The sequence below is a fragment of the Loxodonta africana genome, chromosome X, assembly GCF_030014295.1.
Source record: "Loxodonta africana isolate mLoxAfr1 chromosome X, mLoxAfr1.hap2, whole genome shotgun sequence".
NCBI lineage: Eukaryota > Metazoa > Chordata > Mammalia > Proboscidea > Elephantidae > Loxodonta > Loxodonta africana.
In genome coordinates, this window is record NC_087369.1 from 56,863,266 (window position 1) to 56,890,040 (window position 26,775).

Consider the following 26,775-nt stretch of genomic DNA (forward strand, 5'->3'; position numbering starts at 1 on the left):
TGAACTCTGAACTACATCAGAGTTATACTGTTTCTACCTAGGGAGAAATGCAACAATGTAATTCATGGACTCAAATCTTAAAACAACCCTGAGTCTACATTCCCAATGAACAGGAGAAATATCTATAATAATCAGCCTTAAGGAAAAAAAAAAATGAAAACTAAAATTCTTTGCCCCATCTGAAGTCACCTGTGTATTCAGCTATATATTAGCAATGAGAAATACAAAAATTAAGAAAATAATTCCACTTACAACAGCATCAACAAGAGTAAAACACGTAGGAATAAATTTAACAGAAGTGAAAAATTTGTACACCAAAAACCACAAAACATTGTGAAAGAAATTAAAGATGATCTTAATAAATGGAAAGAATCCCATGTTCATGGATCAGAAGACTTAATATTGTTACAATAATATTCTTAATATTCTCCAAGTTGATCTACAGATTCAATGCAATTCCTACCAAAATCCCAGCTGACTTGTTTGCAGAAATTGACAAGCTGATGCTAAAATTCAAAAGGAAATACAAGAGACCCTGAATAGCCAAAAAATCTTGAAAAAGGAGAACAAAGTTGGAGGAGTCACACTTACCAATTTCAAAACTTACTACAAAGCAACAGAACTCAAGACAGTGTGGTACTGGCACAAGGATAGACATATAGGTTAACGAAATAGAATTTAGAGTCCACAAATAAACCCTCACATCTACAGTCAACTGATTTTCAAAACGGGTGTCAACACAATTCAATGGAGAATAAAACAGTCTTTTCAACACATAGTGCTGGGAAATTCACATACAAAAAAATGAAGTTGGATCCCTACCTCACACCTTACACAAAATTTAACTAAAAGTGGATCACAGACCTAAATGTAAGAGGTAAAACTATAGCACTCTTAGAAGAAAACATAGGAGTAAATCATGACCTTGAGTTACACAATGGTTTCTTAGATATGACACCAAAAGCTCAGGCAACCAAAGAAAAAAAGATAAATTGGACCATCTCAAAATTTAAAATGTTTGTGCTTCAAAGGACACAACAAGAAAGTGAAACACAATAGAGGGTCCCAGACAGAGCTGAGAAATGTAGAACAAAACTACAATTCAAAAAAAAAAAAGAGCAGACTTACTGGCCTGACAGAAACTGGAGAAACTCCAAAAGTACAGACCCTGGATACCCTTTTAGTTCAGTAATGAAGTCACTCCTGAGGTTCACCCTTCAGCCAAAGATTAGACAGGCCCATAAAACAAAATTAGACTAAAGGGGCACAGCAGCCCAGGGGCAAGACTAGAAGGCAGGAGGGGACAGGTAAGCTGTGATAGGGAACCCAAGGTCAAGAAGGGAGAGTGCTGACATGTTGTGGGGTTGTTAACCAATGTTACAAAACAATATGTGTACTAACTGTTTAATGAGAAGCTAGTTTGTTTTGTAAACCTTCATCTAAAATACAATAAAAAAAGAGAGTTAAACAAAAACCCACAAAACGGAAGAAGATATTTTCAAATCATATATCTGACAAGGGAACTTTTAATCAAGAATATATAAAGAACTCCTACAACTCAACAATAAAAAGACAACCAAATTAATTGTCAAAGGATTTAAACAGATATTTCTTCAAAGAAGATACACAAATAGCCAATAAGCACATGAAAAGATACTCAACATCACTAGTCATTAAGGAAATGTAAATCAAAAACACAATGAGATACCACTTCACATCCACTAGGATGGCTATAATAAAAAAAAAAACAGAAAATAACAAGTGTTGGCAAGGATATAGAGAAATTAAAACCTGCATATATTTCTGATGGGACAGTAAAATGATGCAGCCCCTGTGAAAAACAGCTTGGCAGTTCCTCAAAATGTTAAACATAGAGTTACCATAAGACCAAGCAATTCCTCTCCTAGGTATATACCTAAGAGAACTGAAAACATATATTCATATAAAAATTTGTATATAGAATGCTCACAGCAACATTATTCATAATAGCCAAACAGTAGGAACAACCTGAATGTCCATCAACAGATGAATGAACAAAACGTGGTATATCTGTACAATGGAATATTAAAAAAAAAACACATGAATGAATAAACAAAACGTGGTATATCTGTACAATGGAATATTACTCTCCCATAAAAAGGAATAAAGTACTGATACATGCTACAATATGGATGAACCTTGAAAACACTATGTTAAGTGCAAGAAGCCAGACTATAGAAAGCCACATAGTGTACAATTCGATTTATATGAAATGTCCAGAAAATGGATTAGTGTTGCCAGGGATGGGGGAGAGGGGAATAAGGAGTAACTGCTAGGGCATGTTTTAAATTAGGTAGTGATGATGGCTGCACAACTCTGATTATGTTAAAAATCACTGAAATGTATACTTTAAAAGGATGAATTTTATGGTATACAAATTATATCTCAATAAAACTATTTTAAAGAAGAGATAATCAAGGTGTTTTAGGAGAGCAAATTTGACAGGAATATTTAAGCTAAACAAGAACAGAGTCTGATAATCCAATCTGTAATTACAACATACAAGTCTAAGCCTGTGACTCATGTGGGCCTAGCTTTAGATATGCCAGTGAGAAATGAGAATGATGGAAATGGTGAGGGTGGGGAAGTGTGGCATTTAAAAGATACTCATCTATGGGATAAAAGGAACAGCACAGAAGCTTCTGAATGAGCACCAATTTAAGGAGAATAGCCCAGTGTGTGTGTGACATGGGACGGGGGGTGGGGGGAATGTTAGTCTTATGTTTAAGGTGTTCACGTTCCTGTATTCAAACAGCAACAAAAGCCAACAACCTTTCCCAAGATATACTGAAAACCCTTTCAGAGGTCCTCACCCATGACTGACAAGCTGGGACCTCATGTACTCCATATCCTGGGGCAATCCTACTTACCTAGAAAACTCCAAATTGGGATTTTTCCTTCTGCTGCGGCTTGCTCTTCTAACTCTAATTTGAGAATGAGGTCTGGTTTGGTAATCTGATGCTCTGTTAATGAGAAATGACAGAGATACCTCCTTGGTCTTCAGAGCCTCTGAGAAAAAGGAAGCTGCAGTTTTGGGCAGCACAAGGGACCTATCCCTTGTCACAATGATTTTGAGTTCACAAATACCTTGTCAGGGGAACAACAGGGAAAAAGGACCTTTTGCCCTTGGAATTCAATGTCAAATACTTCAAGCAATTCAGAGACCTTGCAAATTTCAGAAATTGGCAAAGGGAAGGCCCTATATTGGACACGATAATCACAAAGAGCAAAATTACCTGGGGAAGCCATTCTTACCCACAGAGACCAGGTTGCTGTAGGTCTCCAGCATCACATCTCTGTACAGAGTCTTCTGTGGAGGGTTCAGGTACTGCCATTCCTCCTGGGTGAAATCCACAGCCACATCTTCAAATGTCACTTGTCCCTGTAATTGCACATTCTTTTTATTCTAAAATGCTGACCAATGAGTGACGCAGACGGAATGTAGAGGAACTTCTGACTGTGTTCACTGTTCATTCTGATAAGTTAATATAGGATGTCTACCTTATATGAAGCACATTGACCTACTTTGTGGGAAAAACACAAATCAATAATTAAGACACTACGGTACTAGCATAAGAATAGACAAATAGTCCAGTGGAACAAAATAGAAAATCCAAGCATGTATGGACACATTATTTATAATAAAGTTGACACTGCAAAGCAGTAGAAAAAAGGATGATCTTTTCAATAAATGTGTATGGGTTACTGGATATATGGGAAAAAAATTAAATTTAATCCCTAACTCTCACCATCCACAAAAAATCAGCTGCAGGTGAACTGTAAATCTGATGAAAGTTAACACAATAAAGTGTCTAGAAAATAAGACAGAAAAATGTTTTACAAGTTGGGATATGGAACGAATTCTAAAACAAGACACAGAATGCACTAATCATAAAAGGCAAATATTTATAAACATTATAAAATTAAAATTAAGACAGAGAAAAGGAAACTGTAGGTGGGGAGGAGATTATCTGCAACATTCATAAATGACAAAAGGATCATATACAGTACATAAAAGGATCTTATATAATATATACAATAACTCCTACACATAAATAAGAAACACATAAATGACAATAGAAAAATGGAAAAGATATGGGAACAGATACTTCACTAAAAAGGAAAACCAAATGAACTATGAACATAAGAAAACATGCTCAACCTCATTAGCAATCAATATAAATGAAAATTTAAGCCATATTGAGATACCACTATGCACTCACCAGAAAGGTTATAATTAAGCAGGCCAAAGTATCATAAGATTATGGAGAAACCGGAACACTCACACATTGTTAGGAGGAGTGTAAACTGGTAACATACCTTTGACAAACAGTTTCGCATTATTTATTAAAGTTAATGATTTGCATACACTAAAAAAAAGCAATTCCCTTGGTATACACTTTAAGAGAAAATTACACACATATGCACTAGAAAACAAGTACAGAGATGTTCATAGCAGCACAATTTCTAATAGCTAAATCATGGAATCATTTAATAGAATATTATTCAGTAATGAAAATGAATAAACTACAACTGCACACCCAACATGGATGAATCTCACAGATGTAATGATGAGCAAAAGAAGCTAGATACAAAAGAGTACATACTGCGTGATTCTATTTATACATAGCTCAAGAACAGGCAAGGTTGATCCATGATATTAAAGTCATGATAGTGATCACCTTTGGCAGGTGGCACTAACTGGGAGAGGACATAGGGGGAGACTCTAAGGTCCTTATTATATTCTATATCTTGACCTGAATGCTGGCTTTGTGATAATTCATTAAACTGAACACTAATGACCTGTAAACTTTTCTTTATGAATGTTATACTTAAATATACTTTCTATCTTTATACTTAAATAAAAATTGTCAAAAGCAAAGACTGCAAAATGGTGGAGCAGTCAGATGCACTAAGCCATCCCACTGCAACTAAGACCTGAAAAACCAAGTAAAACAGACACAAACGTCAATCCCAGAACCATGAACTTTAAATGAAAGGATAAAGTATTAGAAGGCACTGAGGAGAAGAAACTGACAGAAAACAGGGAAGGAACAGAGATATGAAGCAGCATGACTCAGCATGCCATCCTGAAATAGGGCCAACAACTCCACATGCAGAAAGACACCTTCATGGAATTCCCAACAGAAGACAGAGGGACAGTGTGGACACACCCGGGACTAAGTCTGATCATGTTTGCTGGCTGCAACTCAGCAGAAACCCGGACTCTCTCACCCATTAACCACAGGGGCACGCTCCTACAACCCCCTGCCCCTCTGGTGAACAGCAGCCATAACTACCCCATTACGGCAACCCAGGTTGCTGGAACCAGAGCATCAACCCACCCTATGGCCCTCCTTCATCTAGCCCCCTCTGCCCCTGCCTTTGTGCCCCTCCTACGTCTCTCCTCTGCCCCACTGCCCGCAGCCCTGAGTGAACCTGGCCCAGACCCAGGCCCCTTCCCACCAGGTCTGGGCCCCTCCCACCACTGCCCACTGCCTCAGTGGGACCTGGGCCAGAACACAGGCCCTTTCCCGCTGGCTCCACACCACTCCCGCCACCCACTGCAGCCCCAAGCGGACCTGGCCTGGACCCCAGGCCCCTCCCTGCCAGCTCTGGGCCCCTCCCGCCACCTGCTGTGGTCCCAAGGGGACCTGGCTGAGACCCTAGGCCCATTCCCACCAGTTCCAGACTCCTCCTTCTGCCAGCCATGACCTGAGGGGACCTGGCCTGGACCCCAGGCCCTTCTCCACCAGCTCAGGAATCCCCGCAGACCGCAGCAGCCCCACTCCAGCCCCCAGCCCAGTTCACACTGCAGACATATGACCCATCTCTGCCCCCTTCCTTCCTGCTGGACCTATCCTGCTGCACCATAGTTGAGCGACCAGACCTACACACCAGGACAAAGTGGTGAGAACTATCAGGCCCACAGATGAGCAAACAACAAAGCACACCTGGCCCACCCACCCAGACATAACCAAACAACACCAGGACAAAACAAATAAACCTAAAATCAATAAATAAAGAAAATAAGACCTGAATGTCTCAGAGACAGCTGACAATACCAAAACATATAAAACACAGGATAAGATGGCTCCAGTGAGAGACCAGAATAAAGCACCAGCTGATCATCCAGCAGAAGAAATGGCACTGGAACTACCTGATAGGGAATTCAAAAGTCTAATAGTCAGGGCTTTCCAGCGATTAGGAAAGAGATCAAGGAAAACACAGATAAAATCATGGAAAACATAGACAAAACCAACTAAAACCTAGCCCAAATCAAGGAAAACACAGAAAAAGCAGTAGAAGGATTCAGAAAAATAATACAAAAACAAAATGTCAAAATGAACAATTACAAATCACACAAAAACAGCAATTAGAAATTGCTGTAGTACACCAGTACTACTCAAACTATTTCAGAACACAGAAAAGGAAGGGAAACTTCCGAATTCATTCTATGAAGCCAGCATAACCCTGATACCAAAACTGAGCAAAGACACAACAAAAAAAGAAAATTACAGACCCAATATCTCTCATGAATACAGATGCAAAAATTCTCAACAACACTGTAGCCAATAAAATTCAGCAACATATTAAAAAAAATTATAATGAACCACGGCCAAGGGGGGTTCATACCAGGTATGCAAGGATGGTTCAACATTAGGAAATCAATCAACATAATCCACCACATAAGTAAAAAAGAATCACATGACCATTTCAATCGCCACAGAAAAGGCATTCGATAAAGTCCAACACCCAAACCTGATAAAAACCCTTGATAAGATAGGAATAGAAGGAAAATTCCTCAACATAATAAAAGGCAGCCAAAATCATTCTCAATGGAGAGAGGCTGAAAACATTCCCTCTTAGAACAGGAACAAGACAAGGATGCCCTTTGTCACCACTCCTATTTAACATTCTGTTGGAAGTTCTAGCTAGAGCAATAAGGAAAGAAGAAGAAATAAAGGGCATTCAAATTGGTGGGAAAAAAAAACTATCCCTATTCTCAGATGATGCAACACTGTACACAGAGAACTGTAAGACTCCACAAGAAAATTACCGGAACTAATAGAAAGATTCAGCAGAGTATCAGTATATAAGACAAACATACAAAAATCAATTGGACTCCTACACACCAATAAAGAGAACCATGAAAAGGAAATCAAGAAATCAACATTTGTAACAGCCCCTAAAAAAATAAAATACTTAGGAATAAATCTAACCAGGTACATAAAAGACCTATTCAAAGAAAACTACAAAACATTACTGCAAGAAACCAAGAGACCTACATAAATGGAAAAACATATCATTGCTCATGGATAGGTACTCAACCTTGTGAAAATGTCAATTCTACCCAAAGCAATCTACAAATACAATGCAATTCCGATCCAAACACCAACAGCATTCTTTAACGAGATGGAAAAACTAATCATCAACTTTATATGGAAAAGAAAGAGGCCCCAGATAAGTAAAGCATTACTAAAGAAAAAGAACAAAGTAGGAGGCCTTGCACTACCTGACCTCAGAACCTACTATACAGCTATGGCAGTCAAAACAGCCTAGTGCTGGTACAACGACAGATACATTGATCAATGGAACAGAATAAAAAAGCCAGATGTAAATCCATCTACCTATGGCCACCTGATATTTAACAAAGGCCCAAAGTCCATTAAATGGGGAAAAGACAGTCTTTTTAACAAATGGTGCTGGCAAAACTGGATGTCCATCTGCAAAAACATGAAACAGGACCCACCCATACCTTACACCATACACAAAAACTAATTCAAAATGGATCAAAGACCTAAACATAAAACCAAAAATTATAAAGATCATGGAGGAAAATACAGGGTCAACACTAAAAACCAAAACCAAACCCACTGCCGTTAAGTTGATTCCGACTCATAGCGACCCTATAGGGCAGAGTACAACTGCCCCATAGAGTTTACAAGGAGCACCTGGTGGATTCAAACTGCTGACCTTTTGGTTAGCAGCCGTAGCACTTAACCAGTATGCCACCAGGGTTTCCATGTCAAAACTAGGGGCCCTAATATATGGCATAAACAGCATACAAGCCATAATTAACAACACACAAACACCAAGATAAGCAAGATGGGATCTCTTAAAAATTAAACACTTAGGCTCACCAAAAGACTTCACTAAGAGTAAAAGAGAACCTACAAACTGGGAAAAAAAATTTGGATATGATACATTTGACAAAGGTCTAATCTCTAAAATATATAGGAAAATCCAACACCTCTATGATAAAAAGACAAATAATTCAATTAAAAATAGGCAAAGGATATGAACAGACATTTCGCCAAAGAAGACATTCAGGCGGCTAAAAAACACGAGGAAATGCTCATGATCACTAGCCATTAGAGAAATGCAAACCAAAACTACAATGAGATACCATCTAACCCAACATTGCTGCCTATCATTAATTGAGTTGTGTCTCTGGGTTGGTCCCCCAAAAATGTGTCCACTTGATTAGGCCATGATTCCCGGTATTGTGTGGTTGTCCTCCATTTTGTGATTGTAATTTATGTTAAAGAGGATTAGGGTGGGATTGTAACACCACCCTTACCCAGGTCACACCCCTGATCCAATGTAAAGGGAGTTCCCTTGGGGTGTGGCCTGCACCACCTTTTCTCTCTCAAGAGATAAAAAGGAAAGGGAAGCAAGCACAGAGAGGGGGACCTCATACCATCAAGAAAGAAGCACCGGGAGCAGAGTGCGTCCCTTAGACCCGGGGTTCCTGGGCAGAGAAGCTCTAGTCCAGGGGAAGATTGGCAAGAAGGACCTTCATCCAGAGCCAACAGAGAGAGAAAGTCTTCCCTTGGAGTTGACCCTCTGAATTTGGACTTCTAGCCTACTAGACTTCGAGAAAATAAATTTCCCTTTGTTGAAGCCATCTCCTCGTGGCATTTCTGTTACGGCAGCACTAGATGACTAAGACACTGGCACAAATCAAAGAAAACAGAAAATAACAAATGTTGGAGAGGTTGTGGGGGAGATTTGAACTCTTATGCATTGCTGGTCCCATCCCAGTGCCATCGAGTTGATTCCGACTCATAGCGACTCTATAGGACATTGCTGGCAGGAATGCCAAATGGTACAATCATTTTGGAAAACAATATGGCACTTTCTTAAAAAGCTAGAAACAAATACCACATGATCCAGCAATCCCACTTCTAGGAATATACCCTAGGGAAATAAGTGCCATCACACGAATAGACATATGCACACCCACGTTCACTGCAGCATTATTCACAATAGAAAAAAGATGGAAACAACCTAGGTGCTCATCAACAGAGGAATAAACAAACTATGATACATACACACAAAGGAACTCTGCACAATGATAAAAAACAACGATGAATCTGCAAAACATCGCACAACATGGATGAATCTGGAGGGCATTATCCTGAGTGAAATAAGTCAATCAAAAAGGACAAATATTGTATGAGACCACTAGTATAAAAACACATGAAAATGTGTCCCACAGAAAGAAACAATCTTTGGTGGTTACGAAGGAAGGGATGGGTGGGAAGGGAAAAACACTTAACTAGGGAAGTCAGTAAAACTCTTCCAGGGCAAGGTCCTAGAAGCTTCACAGACATATCCAAACGCCATGAGAGACTGAGATACTAGGCAGAGGGATTGGGACCGTGGTCTCGGGGTATATCTAACTCAACTGGCATAACATAGTCTATAAAGAAAATCTTCTACATCTGACTGTGGTGAGTAGCTCCTGGGGTCTTAAAAGCCTGTGAGTGGCCATTTAAGATACATCTACTGGTCCCATCCCAGCTGGAGCAAAGGAGAATGAAGAAGACCAAAGACACAAGAGAAAGATTAGTCCAAAGGACTAATGGACCTCACCTACCACAACCCCTACCAGACGGTGCCCAGAACAACTAGATGATGCCCAGTTACCACCATCAACTGCTCTGGCAGGGGTCAAAATAAAGGGTCCCAGACAGGGCGGGAGAAAAATGTAGAACAAAATTCAAATTCACACACACACACAAAAAGACCAAGCTTGCTGGTCTGACAGACTGGAGAAACCCCAAGAATATGATCCCTGGACACCCTTTTAACTCAGTACTGAAGTCACTCCTGAGGTTCATCCTTCAGCCAATGATTAGACAGGTCTCTAGGGCCAACAATAACACACATGAGGGTCATGCTTCATAGTTCAATCATGTATAAGAGATTAATGGGCACACTGAGCCAAAAGCAAAGACGAGAAGGCAAGAGGAGACAGGAAAACTCAATGAATGGAAACAAGGAAACTAGGGTGGAGAAGGGGAGAGTGTTGACACATCATGGGGTTGGCAACAAATGTCACAGAACAATTTGTGTATTAACTATTTAGTGAGACACTAATTTGCTCTGTAAACTTTCACCTAAATCACAATTTAAAAAAGGTACAAAAGCAATTCAATGGAGAAAGGATAGCTTTGTCAACAAATGGTGCTGAACAATTGGACATTCATATGCAAAAAAATCAACCTAGATCCATACCTCAAGCATATATAAAAATTAACTCAAAATGGATCAGAGATGTAAATATAAAACCTAAACCTATAAAAATTTCTAGAAGAAAGTCCGGGAGAAATTCTTTTTAATCCTGCATTAGCCACAGAGTTCTTAAATATGACACCAAAATTCAAAAGACACCATCAAAAGAATGAAAAGATAAGCCATAGACTGGGAGGAAATATTTGCAAATCACATACCTGGTAAAGGACTTGTATTGAGTATATATAAAGAACTACCAGAACTCGATATGTAAAAAAACTCAATAAAATACTTCACCAAAGAAGATATACAAATGGTAAATAAACACAAGAAAAGCTGCTCAACATTATTAGTCATGAAAACCACCCACCACCACTGCCGTCGAGTCGATTCCGACTCATAGCAACCCCATAGGACAGAGTAGACCTGCCCCATAGAGTTTCCAAGGAGTGCCTGGCGGATTCGAACTGCCGACCTTTCGGTTAGCAGCCGTAGCACTTAAACATTATGCTAGGGAACTGCAAATGAAAACAACTATTAGATACTGTGATGCACTTATTAGGAGCCCTGGTGGCGAAGTGGTTAAGCATTCAGCTGCTATCCCGAAGGTCAGTAGTTCGAACCCACCAGCTGCTCCGCAGGACAAAGATGTGGCAGTCAGTCTGTTTCTGTAAAGATTACACCCTTGGAAACCCTATGGGGAAGTTCTACTCTGTCATATAGGGTCACTAGGAGTCAGAATTGACTCAACGGCAACAGTTTTATGCACCTATTAGAATGAGAAAAAAACTGACAATACCAAGTGCTGATGAGGATGAAGAGCAACTGGAACTCAAAGGTTTTTTTTTTTTTTATATCATACATATATCATATATCATAGGAATATCAAATTGGCACAGCCATCTTAAAAAACTACTTTCCAGTTTCTTATAAAATTAAACATACACTTGCCATATGATCTTACAATCCCACTCCCAGGTATTTACCCAAGTGAAATGAAGGCTTATGTAAACTCCCAAACCTGTAAATGAACATTTTTATTTGTAATAACCAAAAAACTGGAAACAACCCAAATGTCCTTCAACTAGTGAATGGATAAACACAAGCTGGAATCCATACAATCTAATACTATTCAGCAATAAAAATAAACTACTGATACATACAATAACATGGATGAACCTCAAAGGTATTATGCTAAGTGAAAGAACCCAGACTCAAAAGGCTACATACGGTATGATTCCATTTACATAACATTATGAGAAAGGCAAAATGACTACATTATGAGAAAGGCAAAATGACAGGGACCAAAAAGAGATCAGTCATTGCCAGGGTCTGGGATGCAGGGAGGGGTTAACTACAAAGGAGAAATATAAGGAAGGGATGGACCTGTTGTATATCTTCATTGTGATGGTGGTTACATACATAACTGGATGGGTTTATGAAAACATGCAGAACTATATACCAAAAGGTGTCAATTTTACTGTACATAAATTATACCTTAATTTTTTTAAGTGAAAAAAATTAAGGGGCTTCCAGGCAATCTAGGATAATTGCATCGGTACAAATCTGAATCTCTCCATATGTCCTCAAAAACACAATACAGATCAACAGGAAGAGCAAATGAATCTACACATAACCTACACTTTCAGTTTAACTTATAATAGAAAATAGAGAATACTATGACTTTTAAATTACCTGTAAGTAAAAAAACAAATACCAAATTGCAGCTCAACTGTTTCAAACTTTTATCATAAACCTTTTTGGAGTGTGAAGAGGTCTGAAAAAACAGTCAAGAGAACATAAATGGGGAGTAGAGGGCCTAAGAGTGAGCTGAAATCATGGTTAGAAAGTGAAAATCTACCATAAGTATGAAAATACTTTAAAAAAAAACAAAACAAAAAAACAGCTGTCTGGACATATCAGCGCACCAGCTGTAGGAAGGACCTTGAATGTGTGCAGGATCCAAGGTGGCAGTGACAAAAAAGCATCATTTCTGGGGGAGAAGAGAGTAGAAAGGAAGAAGTACCCCCTTGGAAACTAGGTAGTGAAGGGAAAAAGACAAGAGGTGGAAATTTAGGGTCATGTAAAACAAACAATGACAAAAAAAAAAAAAAAGAAAATCAGAGCATACATAATTCCTCTCCCAAAGAAACAGTCATTCTTTAAGGAAACTGCACTTTGCCTCACTGACAAAAAGGGTATAACTGATATAGGAATCGGGAAGCCACACCAATTCCCAACCCTGTCCTCAAAACTAATATACAAAAACAGTTTTCATCTATTCACAGCTTCATTAAGAACAGTAGAAAATGAGATGACATTTCAGGTGACAAAAAACAAAACCAAACACAAAGTAGGAGAAAACAGTAACTCAACACTACAAAATGAGTTAAATATCCTTGAACAATCACTTGGAAATATGAATAAAACACCTTGAATCACAAATTCAAAAGCTAGGTATAAAAACGGACAAAAATCGGTAAAAAATGTAATGATAGTTGACTGAATTCAGTAAAGAAATTGAAGAAAAAGACAAAATAATCTTAGAAATGAATATTAAAATGCAAGGTATCCAAAGAACAATAGATTTGAATGAAAATTTAGTAACGGACACTAAAGAACGGCAGGAAAGCAACTAAATAAATTAAAAAATGAAATAAAGAAAAAAAGAGTGAAGAGAAAGTGGTTAAAATGGAAGACAAGCAAAAAAATCCAACGTACTGACATCTGGAGTATCTGAAGAAGAAAAACAAATAAGGGGACATAACTAAAACTACAATCCATGAAAACTTTCCAGAAATAAAAGACCTAAATATATACATTGAAAGGGCCACTAAATACCTGCCATTTATTCAAATGGTTCACAAAAAATTATGTGTGTGTGTATGTACACGTTCTTTTCCCGAACCATTTGAATAAGTTACAAAAGACACCATGCTCCTTTACCACTGAATAAAAAAAATACATATCCTAAAAATAAGGTCATTCACTTACATAAAAGCAGTGTAATTATCAAAATGAGTAAATTTAATAATGATATAATATGATATCTAATGTAGAAACCTTATTCAAACTGTCTCAGTAATGATCTTTAATGGAATTTATTTTTTCTGGTCTAGGATCCAACCCAAGATTACACATTGCATTTAGTTTTCACGTCTAAATTTTTAATCTTCTTTAATCTGGAAGGATTTCTCAGCATTTCTTTGTCTTTCATGTCCTTGACATTTTTAAAGCAAATAGGCTTGAATAAGCTGCAGATGTAAATGCATGTTTTTTATAAGCACTTATATATTATATAAAAATATATATGCAACAATAAATAGAACAATAAAGTAGAATGGGTAAAATGTAAATAATAGGTGAATTTGGGTAAGATATATAGGAATTCCTTGAACCATTCTTGGAACTTTTCATAAAGTGTTACACCCAAAATAAACGATAAGACTGAATTATAGCTCATTGAATTAAAAAAAAAAGAAAAGCCTCAAGTGCATACTGATAATAAATATATACATAAATGAAGGAAGGAAATCTTTTCTTTACAGAAGCCAATATAGCTGGAATGATGGGGTTAAAAAATCCCCATTTTACAATCATCAGAATAATAATTGATTCAAACAACATTCAGCAATGGATGCTAAAACAATTTAGTAAATTTATTTTGTAAAACTTAGAAAATAGGTTATGCAGTCTGAAAGTATTATGTCACAGGTTACTTTCAAATGAGAAGTGGTAATTTTACAGTGGAGAGACCTGACACCACTTTAATCAAGTGATCAGGGTTAACATCACAAATGAGACAAAATGACATCATGTGCCTCCTAATTTGATTCACAGAGAAGGACACAGCATTATCTATGTAGAATTCCCATCAAAATCTTTAACCTGAATTTAACCATGAGAAAACAATTTGATAAATACAAATTGAGAGACACTGCAAAACAACCAGCCTGAATTTTTAAAAAATATCAATGATATAAAAAAGAAAAATGGCTGGGAAACTACCCTACATTAAAGGAGACTAAAGAGGCTTGACAAGTAAATGCAGTGTGTGATCTCTGACCAAATCCTGGATAAGGGAATGTACTGTCAAAGGCATTATTGGGACCATTAGGATCATAGGAATATAGACTACATATTACATAATAGTATTATATCATTGTTAATTTCCTGAGTGTAGCAATTGTAATGTAATGAAACAGGAGAATGTTCTTGCCCTAAGGAGATGTATGATGAAGTATTTAGGTGTAAAGTGTCATTATGTCTGCCATTAAGTCTCAAAATGTATGTGTGTATGTATGTGTGTATATATACACATATATATATAACTGTATGTATACACACAAATATATATTTCTAGAGAGACAGATAAAGTAAACATAAATGTGGCAAAAGTCAACAATTGGTGAAGGGTATATGATTATTCATTTTATTGTTCTTGCAACTTCTCTGTAGAAAATGGTCAACACATATGGAAAGTTGGTTAACTTCACTAATAATTAAATAGATAAATAAAGGAGGTGGAGCCAAGATGGCAGAATAGAAAGACGCTTCCCTCGAGCCCTCTTTACAACAAAGACCTGGAAAAAAAAGTGAAACGAGTATATTTCTGACAAGCTGGGAGCCCTGAGCATCAAAGGCAAGCTTAGACAATAAACTGAGGGGCAGGGGAAGGAAGAGACCGTTCAGAAGTGCAGAGGAGTTACCGGACCTGAATCGTGGGGAGCCCTTAGGCACCATTCCCGGAGCAGCGGCAGCAGCGGGCTGGTCCTAGCGTTCGGCCGCAGTTTCCTCAGGGACAAGCAGCCAGCCACACAGCCCACTCACACCTCCGGAACCTGAGGAGAAGGGTGCTCTCGGCAAAAGCTAAGTACTTGCGGATATTTTACCGAGCCACTGCCCCCCCCCCCCCCCCCCCCCCCCCGCCAAGCTGGCTTCAGTAGCTGAATCCCTGGGCCTGAGATAGGCCCTGCTGAGCACATAGAGCCCTCCTTCCAGCCTTGGGGAAGGAAAAAATTTGCAACTGGGGGGAAAAGATAAAGGGGCGCCCAGAACGGAAGCGGCCCCTGTCCTGGGCATAAACCTTCCGAGGACTTTGAGCACACTTTCCCTTCTGCATTGACCTGTGTGGGCCTATTTCGGGAGAATAGACCCTTGTTGGCAAACTCCGACCATTTCAGCTGTGCGGTGGAGGGGTGGGTGTTTGACGTTTGACATTACTCTGCCTATTAAACAAGCTCCTCACCTACCCATAACATGGACCTAAGGACTGGTGGCTCTGCTTGGGTCGCCCAGCCACCTGCAACAGGGGTCCAGGGATAACTGGTACCACCCAGTCATTACAACAAAAACACTGGGTGCCTGTGGTCCCTCTGCAGAGCCCACCCACCAGCACACTCTAGGGAACAGAGACGCATTTTCCTCAGAGACACTTGGGGGTCGGTTCTCAGCCCCTTGCCTTGTTCAGAGCGTGACCCCCTGCTGCAATCAGATATGGGTATATATGCCAAGCAGCCCTGCCCCTCTAAGACTGTAGGACAGAGCCTGTACCACATACTTGATATCAGCTACCTGGAAACCTGAGATGAATTCATACAAGAGAACTGAATGGACTCCTAGACTGATATACCTGATGACAGCTCTAGCCAGCTGGGGTCAAGACACCAGAGCTTTAAAGGCAAAAATAATCAAGCTAGCTCACTCAAGCAACCCACAGGGGCATACCAAAACAAAACAATGCAAGCAGCTACGACACAGTAAGCAAGCATAAACTAATACTATAACTTATAGATGGCTCAGAGACAACAGTCAATATCAAGTCACATAAAGAAACAAGCCATGATCACCTCAACAGGCTCTCAAAACAAAGAATCCAGGGATCTTTTAGATGAAAGTGCATTCCTGGAATTCCCAGATGCAGAATACCAAGTTTAATATACAGAACCCTTCAAGACATCAGGAAGGAAATGAAGCAACACGCAGAACAAGCCAAGGAACACACAGATAAAGCAACTGAAGAAATCAGAAAGATTATTCAGGAACATAATGAAAAGATTAATTTAATAAGCTGGAAAATCCATAGACAGCAATCAGAAATTCAGAAGATTAACAATAAAATTACAGAATTAGATAACTAAATAGAAACTCAGAGGAGCAGAATTGAGCAAGTAGAACCTAGAATTTCTGAACTTGAAGATAAATCACTTGACACTAATATATTTAAGAAAAATCAGATAAAAGAATTTAAAAAAATGAAGAAACCTTAAGAATCCTGTGAGACTGAGACTCTATCAAGAGAAATAACCTAAGAGTGATTGGAGTACCAGAACAGGGAGGGCAAACAGAAAATACAGAGAAAATTGTTGAGGATTTGTTGGCAGAACACTTTCCTGATATTATAAAAGATGAGAAGATATCTATCCAAGATGCTCATCAAACTCCATATAAGGTACATCTTAAAAGAAAGTCACCAAGACATTATAATTAAGCTTGGAAAACCAAAGATAAAGAGACAATTATAAGAGCAGCGAGGGATAAAAGAAAAGTCACCTACAAGGGAGAGCCAATAAGAATAAGATCAGACTACTCGGCAGAAACCATGCAGGCAAGAAGGCAATGAGATGACATATTTTAAAAAACTGAAGGAAAAACATTGCCTGCCAAAAATCATATACCCATCAAAACTGTCTCTTAAATATGAAGGTGAAATTAAGACATTTCCAGATAAACACACGTTGAGGGGATTCATAAAAACCAAACCAAAACTAAAACTACAAGGAACACTAAAGGGAGTTCTTTGGTTAGAAAATCAATAATATCAGGTATCGACCCAAGACTACAACACTGGGCAGAGCAACCAGAAGTCAACCCAGACAGGGAAATCCAAAAAAAAAAAAGCCCAACACAGTGTAACTGCGATGTTATTACATAAAAGAAGACAACATTAAAATAATAAAGAGGGACTAGGAAATGTAATCATACGCCTTCCATATGGAGAGGAAGATAGGGTGATACAAAGAAATAAAAGATAGTTATAAATTTAGAAAATTACGGCTAAATAATAAGGTAACCACAAAGGAGACAAACTATCCTACTCACCAAAATAAAATACAAGGGAAAAATACAGACTCAGAGAAACAAAATCAACAACAACAAATATGAGGAAAGGACAACATATAAGAAAATCTACTCAGCACATAAAATCAAGTGGGAAAAAGAAGCTGTCAACACACAAAACAAGACATCAAAATGATAGCTCTAAATTCCTACCTCTCCATAAGTACCTTGAATGTAAATGGGCTAAATGCACCAATAAAGAGACAAAGAGTGGCAGAATGGATTAAAAACAAGATCCATCTATATGCTGCCTACAACAGACACACCTTAGACTTAGAGACACAAACAAACTAAAACTCAAAGGATGGAAAAAAATATATCAAGCAAACAACAATCAAAAAAGAGCAGGAGTGGCAATATTAATTTCTGACAAAATAGACTTTAAAGTGAAATCCATCAGAAAGGATAAGGAAGGACATTATATACTGATTAAAGGGACAATACACCAAGAAGATATAACCATATTAAATATTTATGCACCCAATGACAGGGCTGCAAGATACATAAAACAAACTCTATCAGCATTGGAAAGTGAAATAGACAGCTCCACAATAACAGCAGGTGACTTCAACACACCACTTTCAGTGAAGGACAAGACATCCAGAAAGAAGCTCAATAAAGACACGGAAGATCTAAATGCCACAATCAACCAACTTGACCTCATAGACATATACAGAACACTCCACCCAACAGCAACCAACTATACTTTTTTTTCTAGTGCACATGGAACATTCTCTAGAATAGACCACATATTAGGTCATAAAGCAAGCCTTAGCAGAATCCAAAACATTGAAGTATTACAAAGCATCTTCTTTGACCATAAGGCCATAAAAGTGGAAATCAATACCAGGAAAAGCAGGGAAAAGAAATCATACACTTGAAAAATGAACAATACTCTGCTCAAAAAAGACTGAATTATAGAAGACATTAAGGATGGAATAAAGGAATTCATAGAATCCAATGAGAATGAAAACCCTTCCTATCAGAACCTTTGGGACACAGCAAAAGCAGTCCTCAGACGCCAATTTATATCACTAAATACACACATCCAAAAAGAAGAAAGGTCTAAAATCAGAGAACTATCCCTACAACTTGAACAAATAGAGAGCCAACAAAAGAAACCCACAGGCACCAGAAGAAAACAAATCATAAAAATTAGAGCTGAACTAAATGAAATAGAAAACAGAAAAACAATTGAAAGAATTAACAAGACCAAAACCTGGTTTTTTGAAAAACTCAACAAAATTGATAAACCACTGGCCAAACTGCTAAAAGAAAAACAGGAGAGGAAGCAATTAACCTGAATAAGAAATGAGATGGGCAATATTACAACAGACCCAACTGAAATTAAAAGAATCGTATCAGATTACTATGAAAAACTATACTCAAACAAATTTGAAAACCTAGAAGAAATGGATGAATTCCTAGAAACACACTACCTACCTAAACTAACACAAACAGAGGTAGAACAACTAAATAGACCCATAATAAAAGAGATTGAAAAGGTAATGAAAAAACTCCCAACAAAAAAAGGCCCCAGCCCGGATGGCTTGACTGCACAGTTCTACCAAACTTTCAGAGGAGAGTTAACAACAGTACTACTACAAATATTTCAGAGCATAGAAAAGGACGGAATACTACCAAACTCATTCTATGAAGCCACCATATCCCTGACACCAAAACCAGGTAAAAGACACCACAAGAAAAGAAAATTATAGACCTATATCTCTCATGAATGTAGATGCAAAAATCCTCAACAAAATTCTAGCCAATAGAATTCAACAACATATCAAAAAAATAATTTACCATGACCAAGAGGGATTCATACCAGGTATGCAGGAATGGTTCAACATTAGAAAAACCATTAACGTATTCCACCACATAAATAAAACAAAAGACAAGAATCACATGATTTTATCAATTGCTGCAGAAAAGGCATTTGACAAAGTTCAACACTCATTCATGATAAAAACTCTCAGCAAAATAGGAATAGAAGGAAAATTTCTCAACATAATAGGGTGTTTATACAAAGCCCACAGCCAACATCCCCCTAAATGGAGAGAGCCTGAAAACATTCCCATTGAGATCGGGAATCAGACAAGGATGCCCTTTATCACTGCTCTTATTCAACATTGTGCTGGAAGTCCTAGCCAGAGCAATTAGGCTAAAGAAATAAAGGGCATCCAGATGGCAAGGAAGATGTCAAAGTATATTTGCAGATGACATGATCTTATATGCAGAAAACCCTAAGGAATCCTCCAGAAAACTATTGAAACTAATAGACGAGTTCAGCAGCGTATTGGGATACAAGATAAACATACAAAAATCAGTTGCATTCCTCTACACCAACAAAAAGAACATCGAAGGGGAAATCACTAAATCAATGCCATTTACAGTAGCCCCCAAGAAGATAAAATACGTAGGAATAAATCTTACCAGAGATGTACAAGACTTATGCAAAAAAAACTACAGGACACTTCTGCAAGAAACCAAAAGAGACTTACATAAGTGGAAGAACATACCTTGCTCATGGATAGGAAGACTTAACATTATAAAAATGTCTATTCTACCAAAAGCGAGCTATACATTTAATGGAATTCCAATCCAATTCCCAAGGACATTCTTTAATGAGATGGAGAAACAAATCACCAATTTCATATGGAAGGGAAAAAGGCCCCCGATAAATAAGGCATTACTGAAAAAGAAGAACAAAGTGGGAGGCTTTACTTTACCTGATTTTAGAACCTATTATACTGCCACAGTAGTCAGAACAGCCTGGTACTGATACAACAACAGATACATGGACCAATGGAACAGAATTGAGAATCCGGTAATAAGCCCCTTCACATATGAGCAGTTGATATTTGACAAAGGCCCCAAAACAGTTAAATGGGGGAAAAGACAGTCTTTTTAACAAATGGTGCTGGCATAACTGAATATCCATCTGCAAAAAAATGAAACAAGACCCATACCTCACTCCATGCAGAAAAATTAACTCAAAATGGATCAAAGACCTAAATATAAAATCTAAAACGATAAAGATCATGGAAGAAAAAATAGGGACGACGTTAGGTGCCCTAATAGATGGCATAAACAGTATAGAAAACATTATAAAGAACGTGGAAGAAAAACTAGGTAACTGGGAGCTCCTAAAAATCAAACACTTATGCTCATCCAAAGACTTCACCAAAAGAGTTAAAAGACTACCTACTGGGAAAAAGTTTTTAGCTATGACATTTCTGATCAGCGCCTGATCTCTAAAATCTACATGATACTGCAAAAACTCAACTGCAAAAAGACAAATAACCCAATTAAAAAATGGGCAAAAGATATGAATAGACACTTCACTAAAGAAGACATTCAGGTAGCTAACAGATACATGAGGAAATGCTCACGATCATTAGCCATTAGAGAAATGAAGATCAAAACTACAATGAGATTTCATGTCACTCCAACAAGGCTGGCATTAATCCAAAAAACACAAAATAATAAATGCTGGAGAGGCTGTGGAGAGATTGGAATACTTATACACTGTTGGTGGGAATGTCAAATGGTACAATCACTTTGGAAATCGATTTGCCACTTCCTTAAAAAGTTTATAAAGTTAGAGATAGAACTACCATACAATCCAGGGATCCCACTCCTTGGAATATATCCTAGAGAAATAAGAGCCTTTGCATGAACAGATATATGCACACCCATGTTTATTGCAGCTCTGTTTACAACAGCAAAAGCATGGAAGCAACCAAGGTGCCCATCAACGGATAAATGGATAAATAAATTATGGTATATTCACACAATGGAATACTATGCATCCATTAAGAACAGTGAGGAATCTGTGAAACATTTCATAACATGGAGGAACCTGGAAGGCATTATGCTGAGTGAAATTAGTCAGTTGCAAAAGGACAAATGTTGTATAAGACCACTATTATAAGAACTTGAGAAATAGTTTAAACTGAGGAGAAAACATTCTTTTGTGGTTACAAGAGGGGGAAGGGAGGGAGGGTGGGAGAGGGGCATTCACTAATTAGATAGTAAATAAGAACTACTTTAGGTGAAGGGAAAGACAGCACACAATACAGGGGAGGTCAGCACAATGGACTAAACCAAAAACAAAGAAGTTTCCTGAATAAATTGAATGCTTCGAAGGCCAGCGTAGCAGGGAGGGGTCTGGGGACCATGGTTTCGGGGGACATCTAAGTCAATTGGCATAATAAAATCTATTAACAAAACATTCTGCATCCCACTTTAAAGAGTGGTGTCTGGGGTCTTAAACGCTAGCAAGCAGCCATCTAAGATGCATCAGTTGGTCTCAGCCCACCTGGATCAAAGGAGAATGAAGAACACCAAGGACACAAGGCGATTATGAGCCCAAGAGACAGAAAGGACCATATGAACCAGAGACTATATCATCCTGTGACCAGAAGAACTAGATGGTGCCTGGCTACAACCGATGACTACCCTGACAGAGAACACAACAGAGAACCCCTGAGGAGCAGGAGAGCAGTGGGATGCAGACCCCAAATTCTCATAAGACCAGACTTAATTGTCTGAGACTGGAAGGACCCTGGTGGTCATGGCCTCCAGACCTCTTGTTGGCCCAGGACAGGAACCATTCCCAAAGCCAACTCTTCAGACATGGATTGGACTGGAGAATGGGTTGCAGAGGGATGCTGGTGAGGAGTGAGCTTCTTAGATCAGGTGGACACTTGAGACTATGTTGGCATCTCCCGCCTGGAGGGGATATGAGAGGGTTGAGGGGGTTAGAAGCTGGCGAAATGGACACGAAAAGAGAGAGTGGAGGGAGAGAGCAGGCTGTCTCATTAGGGGGAGAGTAATTGGGAGCATGTAGCAAGGTGTATATGGGTTTTTGTGTGAGACTGACTTGATTTGTAAACTTTCACTTAAAGCACAATAAAAATTATTAAAAAAAAAAAAAAACCTAACTGGAAAACTAGAGGAATTAAAAATAGAAGAGTAAACCAAACCCAAACCAATAGAGGGAAGAAGTTAACAAAGATTAGAGCAGAGACAAATGAAATAGAGAATCGAAAATCTATAGAAAAAAAAAAAAATCAATGAAAGCGTATGTTGGTTTTTTGAAAGAATAAAATTGGCAAGCCTTTATCTAGACTAACAAAAAAAAAAAAAAGGAGACATACATATCCAAAATTAGAAACAAAAATGGGGGAGCATTATACCAGAGCCGAATGGAAAAGAAAAAAAAAGATCATTAGATAATATTACAAACAATCGTATGCCAATAAAATTAATAACTTCAATGAAGTGGACAAATTCCTAGAAACATACAAACTTCCTACACTAACGCAAGATGAAATAGATGATCTCAACAGACCCATGACAAGTGAAGAGATAGGAGAAGTAATCAAAAACCTCCCAACAAAGAAAAGTCCAAGATTGGACAATTTCACTGGGGAATTCTACCAAACATTTTCAGAACTTGACACCAATTCTTCTTAAACACTTCCAAAATATAAAAGAGGAGGGAATTCTCCCTTACTCATTGTATGAGGCTAGCATCACCTTGATACCAAAAGCAGACAAAGGCTTCACACACACAAAAAAAAACTACAGACCAATGACTCTGATGAAGATAGATGCGAAACTCAACAAAATATTAGCAAACTAAATACAGAAGCATATGAAAAGGATTATACATCAAGACAAAGTGTGATTTATCCCAGGAATGCATTAGAAAGTCAATAAATGCAATATACCACATCAATAGAATAAAGGAAACGAACCACATCATTATTTCAATTGATTCAGAGAAGGCTCTTGACAAAATTCAACACCCTTCATGATACAAGCACTTAACAAAATAGGAATAGAAGGGAAATTCCTTAATATAATCAAGGGCATTTGTGAAAACCTTACAGTCAACGTCATACTCAATGAAGAAAGACTGAAAGCGTTTCCCTTAAGATCACAAACAAGACAAGGGTTCCGTTCTCACCACTGTTCTGCAATATTGTATTGGAAGCTCTAGCCAAAACAATTAGGCAAGAAAAAGAAATAAAAGGCATACAAATTGGGAAGGAAGAAGTAAAATTACCCCTCTTTGCAGATCATGTAATATCCTTCTGTATATAGGATCACGTTAATCTGCAAAGAGGGGTAGTTTTACTTCTTCCTTCCCAATTTGTATGCCTTTTATGTCTTTTTCTTGCCTAATTGCTTAAAGGGTCGGCAGTTCAAATCCACCAGGCGCTCCTTGGAAACTCTATGGGGCAGTTCTACTCTGTCCTATAGGGTCACTATGAGTCGGAATCGACTCGACAGCACTGGGTATATACAGAAGGAAACCCTGGTGGCGTAGTGGTTAAGTGCTACAGCTGCTAACCAAAGGGTCGGCAGTTCAAATCCACCAGGCACTCCTTGGAAACTCTATGGGGCAGTTCTACTCTGTCTGATAGGGTCATTTTGAGTCGGAATCGACTTGATGGCAATGGGTTTGGGTTTTTTTTGGTTTATATACAGAAAGACCCAAAGAATCCACAAGAAAGCAAGTAGAATAATAAATGAATCTGGCAAAGTGGCAGGATATAAGGTCAATATGCCAAAATCAGTCGGGTTTCTATACATCAACAATGAACAAGCCGAAAAGGAAATTAAGAAAACAATCCCATTTACAATAGCATCTAAAAAAGATTAAAATACCTAGGAAAAAATTAAACCAAGGAAGTGAAAGACCTGTACACACACAAAAAATATAAAACATTACTGAAGGAAATTAAAATGAAACAAACAAAAAAAATCCCCACTGCCATGGAGTTGATTCCAACTCATAGGACCCAACAGGACAGAGTAGAACTGCCCCATAGGGTTTCCAAAGAGCAGCTGGTGGATTCGAACTGCTGACCTTTTGGTTCACAGCCAAGCTCTTAACCACTGTGCCATTAGGGCTCTGAAGGAAACTAAAGATAATCTAAATATATGGAGAGACATTCCATGCTCATGGATTGGAAGACTCCATATTGTCAAGATGTCAATGGTACCTAAAGAATCTATAAATTCAACACAATCCCCCTCAAAATCCTAAGAGCCTTCTTTGCAGAAGTGGAAAAATCAATCATGAAACTTATATGGAACTGCAAAGGGCCCCAACTTGGAAAAAGAACAGAGTAGGAGGACTCTCTCTTCCTGATCTCAAAACATATTATAAAGTTACAGTGATCAAAACAATCTAGTACTAGTATAATGATAGATGTATAGAACAATGGAATAGAACTGAGAGCCCCAAGGGCACATATCTATGATCAACTAATCTTCAACAAGAGTGCTAAAGCCATCAAAAGGGCAAAAAAAAAAAAAAAAAAAACCCAGCCTCTTTAATAAATGGTGCTGGGACAACTGGATTTCCATTTGTAAAAAAAAAAAAAATGAAGTAGACCCATACCTCACACCATATAGAAAAACGAACATAAAATGGATCAAAGACCTAAATGTACAACCTAAAACCATGAAACTCTTTAAAAGAAAACACCGGGGAACTGCTTCAGGACCTAGTCATTAACAACACATTCTTAGAAATGACACCAAAAGCACAGGCAATAAAAGACAACAACTTAAGATTTCCGTACATCAAAGGACTTTGTCAACAAAGTGAAAAGGCAACCTACAGAGTGGGAGAAAACTTTTGGGAGCTATTTAACAGATAAGGGTCTAATATCCAGAATATATAAATTCTCCTACAACTTAACAAGAAAAAGACACATAACTCAACTGAAAAATGGGCAAAGGACTTGCTTGCCTAGACATTTCACCAGTGAGGATATTCAAATGGCCAACAGACTCATGAGAAGATGCTCAATGTCATTAGCTATCAGAGAAGTGCAAATCAAAACAACAATGAGATATCAATTCTCGTCCACTAGGATGGCTAAGATTTAAAGAAAAAAAAAAGGAAAGTAACAAATGTTGGTGAGTATGTGGGGAAATTGGAACCCCTATCCATTGCTGGTGGGATTGCAGAATGCTACAGCCACTGTAGAAAAGAGTGTAGCAATTCCTCAAAACACTGAAACTAGAACTACCACATGACCCAGCAATCCCACTCATGTATACCCAGGGGACTTAAGGGCAGAAACACAAATGTTGCCAATGTTCATTGCAGCACTATTCACAATAACCAAAAAGTAGAAACAACCATCAATGGATGAATGGACAAAATGTGGTACACACATGCAATTGGATACTACACAGCCAGACAGAGAAATGAAGTCCTGATACATGCTACAACATGGATGAACCCTGAAGAGATTATGCTGAGTGAAATAAGTCAATCACAAAGGACAAATATTGTATGATCTCACTTATATAAAACTACAAGAATAGGTAATATAAAGACCAAAGTTGATTAGATGGAAGGGAGGGAGGGAGGGAGAGAAGGGGAGACATCATTTGGAAAGCAGGGAGTTTGTGGTAAGGGGAAACTTGGTACAGATTAAGAGGTATACAAGCTATTAATGCAATTGATACCACTAAGCTGTACATCTGAAAAGGCTGAATTGGCAAACATTGTATAATACACATTCAAAAAAAAAAGTAGCTGCTAATGCTCCTTATGTACAACCAAATACCTCACAGGATTTCTTTTCTTGGTTTGGAGGTTTAAGGTCATGACCTCACGGGACATCTCAGTCAACTGGCCTAATACTGTTTTCTGCAGGGCTTCAAACTGGTTCAGTCATGGCCGACGAAGCAAAACCAGAACAGACCCAAATTTTTATAATTTGGGTGATCCAGAGTGATAACCAGAGTGGGAAAAATTATGGGTTGAAGCCTTGGAGTAGGAGACTCAGAAGAGGTATAGTGAGCCCTTTCAGGAGCCTGATGCATTGAGACTGGATTATTGGCAGGACTATGGAGAGTGACACAGTCAAAGTGGCACAGTTGGCCACCAATCTTTGAGTGGGACACTTCTGTTTCCAACTCTGCTCAAAATCTAAAGGGCAAGAGATTTGGTTGCCAGGAAACCCACCCTTATTTTCTAAAAGGGAGGTTAGGTTCCTAGCAGGGCTTCAACCCGTACTTTTTCCCATTCTGGTTATAGTCCCAGTTCACCCA

General features: G+C 38.3%; 1 protein-coding gene across 9 annotated transcripts in view; it reads right to left on the reverse strand.

Annotated features, from left to right (window-relative positions):
- LOC100656046 (zinc finger protein 182) overlaps positions 1 to 26,775 on the reverse strand; it is a 66,320-nt gene that overhangs the window by 12,295 nt on the left and 27,250 nt on the right. For 6 of the 9 annotated variants that reach the window (XR_010319778.1, XM_064278230.1, XM_023557900.2 and 3 more), the window contains 2 exons: positions 3,295 to 3,421; positions 2,910 to 3,002 (listed from right to left, as the gene is read on the reverse strand). Coding sequence is in view for 8 of the 9 variants with exons in the window: in XM_064278230.1 (XP_064134300.1) it covers positions 2,910 to 3,002; positions 3,295 to 3,421 (220 nt within the window). In the remaining variant the exon portion in view is untranslated. Of the gene's footprint in view, positions 1 to 2,909; positions 3,003 to 3,294; positions 3,437 to 15,277; positions 15,405 to 26,775 lie in introns of all 9 variants that reach the window. The other 3 variants (XM_064278232.1, XM_064278231.1, XM_064278235.1) reach the window with 2 other exon arrangements.